The sequence below is a fragment of the Triticum aestivum genome, chromosome 7D (assembly GCF_018294505.1).
Source record: "Triticum aestivum cultivar Chinese Spring chromosome 7D, IWGSC CS RefSeq v2.1, whole genome shotgun sequence".
Taxonomy (NCBI): Eukaryota; Viridiplantae; Streptophyta; class Magnoliopsida; order Poales; family Poaceae; genus Triticum; species Triticum aestivum.
In genome coordinates, this window is record NC_057814.1 from 30,398,545 (window position 1) to 30,403,640 (window position 5,096).

At 43.0% G+C, this 5,096-nt stretch overlaps 1 protein-coding gene across 1 annotated transcript; it reads right to left on the minus strand.

Moving 5' to 3' along the window:
- Positions 1 to 517: 517 nt before the first annotated feature.
- On the minus strand, positions 518 to 1,216 carry LOC123170685 (probable glutathione S-transferase GSTU6). The gene has a single exon (XM_044588490.1). The coding sequence runs from the start codon at positions 1,214 to 1,216 to the stop codon at positions 518 to 520; it is 699 nt and encodes a 232-aa protein (XP_044444425.1).
- Between the last annotated feature and the right edge of the window lie 3,880 nt (positions 1,217 to 5,096).

Sequence of the window (5,096 nt, forward strand, 5' to 3'; positions counted from 1 at the left end):
ATAGTGAGTCGCTTCATGAAAGCACCCATGACAGAGCATTGGGAAGCGGTGGAAAATATACTCAGGTACATCAAAGAGACAACAAACTTCGGTTGTGTCTATTTGAGAGAGAAGGAGATGGTGGAGCTACTTGACTATAATGATAGCGACATGGCAGGAGATGTGGATGACCGTCACGGCTCCATCAAATACTGCAAGGCGTTCCCCACATGTCTGTATTTGCCGAGTTTCTTCTGTCGGGAACTCGGCGAACATGTGATTCTGCCGAGTTTTTTTTGTTCGCCGACTCAGTTTTAATCAGAAGCTGGCAAAGGCACAGCTCTGCCGAGATGCTTATCACCGTCGACTACAGTACAATTTTGGATCGAACTCGGCATAGAGAAGTTTGCCGAGCTCATGACAGAAAAAAAACTCGGTGATGTCTTGGTACTCGGGACAAAACCAGATTCTAGTAGTGAATAGTCATGGAAATAGACATCCACCAGGGGAGCAGGTCTCCGTGCCTACCGGCGGTTTATCAGTTGCTTACAGTCGTTCCGTAAAGTACGGTCCCAACGTACTCTACCAAGCTGTCAACGTCCTGGAACACCGCCTTGGTACCGTCCAGCTCCGCGAAGCGCTCCATCCATGCCGCCAGCAGCGGGGCCTTGCTGGCGTCCAAGAAGTTGTGACCGGATATCTTCTTGGTCGCGTACACCCATGGGACCATGCCCCCGAGCAGGACGTCGAGGTAGCCCACGTCGTCACCGCCAAAGAACACCTTGCGCTTTGAGCACTCCCTCACGCCTTCTTCTAGCACATCAACCGCTGCGAGGGTCTGCCTCGTCCACTCTGCCCTCTCCTCGTCCGTCTTGGCCCTCAAGAGCATTCCCCACGGCAACAAGACCTTGTCGTCGACGTAGGTGGCCCAGAAGCGGGCAACGGCGCGCTCGTGGGGGTCGGCGGGGAGAAGGGTCGGGCCTACAGAGGCGAAGGCCTCGTCGATGTATTGGACGATTACCTGGGACTCGCAGATTGGTTTACCGCCATGGATGAGCACGGGCACCTTCTTGTTGACGGGGTTGGAGCGGAGGAGCCGCTCGCTCTTGTTGGTGAGGTCCTCCTCCATGTATTCGTAGCTCACACCCTTGAGGTGGAGCGCCAGCTTCACCCTGGCCACGTACGGGCTCGCCCACGCCCCCAACAGCTTCACCTGCTCTCCCGTCCCCACAGCCATTACAGGAACTAGTCGACAACCCGTGCATTCGCATGGCTAGATTATTTTCTGGTTTTAATTCATAACATTTGTACTAATCATAATTTGTAGAGGCATGCAATTAGAAAGGGAAAATGTAGTGGTATATGCCATATTCTTTTAAGGAACAAAAGATTGCAGAAATAAGACGCATACCGTTTTTACATCATAACAATCTATTCCCTTTCAACAGTGCAACATTCATGCAGCTTATATATAGGATTGAGAAAACACAAAGTTGAAGAAAATATTCCAGCAATGAGCTCATGACTTTACATAGATGCCTAATTATTGATTTATATGACACTGCCGATTGAATCAAATGACCTAAAAAGAATCTTCTATAAGTACATCAAATGACTATAGCTTGGAAATAGCAACACAAAACTAATATAAGGAAAAATTGTCATTTGCAGAACAATGAGCTGACTATTTGCAGATATTGTACCTTTGAAGAACATACATTTCAGAAAGACACAACTAAACCTGAGTGTACGTACAGATTTCTTAGGACTCAACTCATCAATCCATTTTGGGGATCAAAAACCATTAGGGCTTACTGAACCTAAAAAACTGGATGGTTGGGCTTGCAATTAGAGAACTAATTTAAAACACCGCAACGTGTGACGTTAGTTGTCGAGTCCTCAAATGTTTTGAAAAAGTATCAGTGCCAGGTTTGTAATCTTCTTGAAAACAAACTTACAGATATTCTGAATAAAGTCAAAATGGCAAATTAAGAAGTAATATATAAACACACAAAAATCTTATTTCGATGAAACAGACCAATAATATTAGTGTGCATAATAGAACGTCAAATTCAAGAATCATGAGATACAGTCAGACTTCGAGTGGCTCCATGGTCAAACTAAGGTACGATATATATGCTCATGGGTGACGCAATACAACACAAAGGTAAGAGGAAACAATAATCAGAGCGCAGAAGAAGTGGTAATAATGTAGGTTAGTATCCAAGCTGATGAATTGTGCATTATGTTGCACTCGGAAGCTGGTTTTACGAAGCACAACGTGCCATTGACAGTGTATCAGCTAAATAAATATCCATAACTTACAAAGATGTAGAGCATCTCTAACAAATACCTGAATTTAGCGACGCAATACTCAATGTAATAGCAAAAACTATTGTATTGTTTCTATCAATATGCCGGCAGAAATATCGAGCTAATTATATATTTTTGTACAAAAAGAGCTGCTCATATTTACTGTTAGTTTGGTAAGATATATATACTTAAAGCTCATCTTCCATGTGACCATCCCTTCATATTTCTTAGACTTATGGTTCTTCTTTGTAAAACTGACCTGTTTGCAAAAGTTATAACAAAGGAAATTCAAAATCATGAACCGAACTGGAGGTCTAGATTATTTAAAAAATATATATGATAGCGAAAGCATGAGACAAAAATGCTTCTAAGGACCTCACATGAAAATATAAACATATAGTTGATATCTAAAGATCACTAATCTGAATGGTAGCTCTGAACTATGACAATCAAAGCATCAGATACAAATGTTTTGCAGGTGCTTATTATTTTGTAGCATTACGAAATTATTATAAACTACAACGCCACTTTTATTTGCTTTGCAGAAGCTTTGAGGTCACAAACACCCGCATGAGAGTATGGATAAGCTAACAAAAACGTTGACCAAAATACCAGTAGAGCTGACCAGACCAGGCCATATGGAAAGGAGTAATTTCTTTTAAAACTTGTACTTGGCCAACATGCATGGGCAGACTACAGCACTACCCCTCATGGTCCACGCCTGCTGTAATTATAAAAGCAGCACCAGCTGACACCTCCGTGTAATCAACGACCAGTTTAGAAATCATAGTTAAAATCGGTTCTACCTTTTCATGGACAGAAAAAACATACAAATATTTTATATGAGAAAGAAGGGAGTAGGAAACATGAATAGATTGTGAGAGGTAACACTTAGATTGAATCCTGCACATCAATACGTACAATCAAATTCCTGCACATCAGTGCAGATGATCCGTACCTCCACATGGATGTACAATGATCATGATTAATTTGCATTTCCTAATGAACTGGGTGGAAGCAGGTTGTGCCAAACATCATGTACGACAGCACTGCCTGAAGCTATCCCTGGTTTCCATCGTGGCCATCGTGTCGACTGTCGAGACCGCCTGGTCGCTGGAAGCTTGTTGTATTACTTGCTTGGGGCCTAACTCTTCATCTGGCCGAAACCGCAACATGGACTGGTACAAAAAATTTACTGCTGATGCATCAGTGTGTGCCTTATGGCCATCCATGCTGGCAATTCCGTGCCTGCGCTTCCAACCTCAATCTGATATGCCGACAACAATGTAATCAGAACACACAGAGATGCCAACGAACAGCATTGCCATGGCCTAATAGGAATCGACCAGAGGAGGATAAACGAACAGCCTTGCCATGGCATAACTGGAATCGAACGGAGAAGGAGCTGAGAGCTGTGATTAACAGCCTTGCCATGGCATAACTGAAATCGAACGGAGGAGGATCTGAGAGCCGTGATTCGCCACCACCAGATCAAAACCAGAAAACACGGGGACGAAAACAATCAGCCTTGCCTTGCCATAACAGGAATTGACTGGAGGAGGATCTAGGAGACTCGGCCTTGCCTTGCCATAAAAGGAATTGACCGGAGGAGGATTTGGGAGGCAAGATTCGCCGCCGATCGTGAGAGGTAACGCTTAGATTGAATCCTGTAGTGGTGGAATTGACAGAAGAGAATACTGGGGCCAAGGGAAGAGAGGTGATTTGTGGCTACCAAATCAAATCTGAAGGCAAAATTTATTTTCTTTTGCTGAGTCCTGAGATAAGAGAAGAGGGGCGCCGCTGCCTATCGTTCTTGAGAAGATTTTCTCTGTTGGGTTAACGAAGATGAAGGAGAGTCGTGGGAGAGGCCAATTGTGGATGACTACCAGATCATATCTGAACCGTTCCTGAGAACTTGATTTTTTTTTCTGTTTGGCAGAGATAGAAGAAGGAGAGTCGTGAGAGGTTGGGACACAAGCAAAGAACATCTTTGATCTGCTTTTTCCTAATAACAGTTATAACAATCTTCATTTTTTTCTTTAGATAAACTAACGACCTTCATTTTTTTTTTATAAATCAATGATCTTCAGATCTGCTACATAACACGGGTCATAATTTCCAGTGTATTTTTTTTCAACATGGGTACTTTGAAGGAGTCCTCGAAAGATCTAGACCGTAATAATTCGGTCCCACCAAAATAAACGGCTCATAAATTCTAATTAACATGAGAATTTCTTGAAAGTCCCTAATTAGTATAGGTAGGTATAGATAGATAGATAGATAGATCGACCGATATATAGTGGGTTACTTGGTGGGTGATCGATGAACTAGCTGGTGTGGTACACAATATGTAGAGACTGGCTTCATTTGATAATATAAGAACTCATCACCTCATTGTGAGCGTCCAAAGCGCGACACGTGGCGAATGGCTGAGAGCGCGCCAAGTGGCACTGATTATTGTGAGGCTCCCGAAGGAGCGCTCGTTAACTAGTTGCTCTCGGAAAAAAGGGGCAAGTTGACTAGAGGAATCGAACTCATCACCTCATCCTCCAACCTATACCATTCCACCACGGTGCCAATTGGTGATTAAAATAGCACAAACTATATAAGAACACAGTAGCCCAATGCTCAAAACCAATCCATCGGCCAATCAATCTCTCAAGAAAAAGCTCATTCTGTTCGCACTCGTCGACTAACAAAGCTTGTAAAAAAATATGGGTGACCAGCGAGACATTAGAAGTTTTTTTATGGTTATATGAAGGGAAATAGCCTTTATGACTTCAACTTTCTATAAGTATATAAAT

Coding starts and splice junctions, on each gene's coding strand:
- LOC123170685 (XM_044588490.1), bottom strand. CDS start 1,216: ATGGCTGTGGGGACGGGAGAGCAGGTGAAGCTGTTGGGGGCGTGGGCG.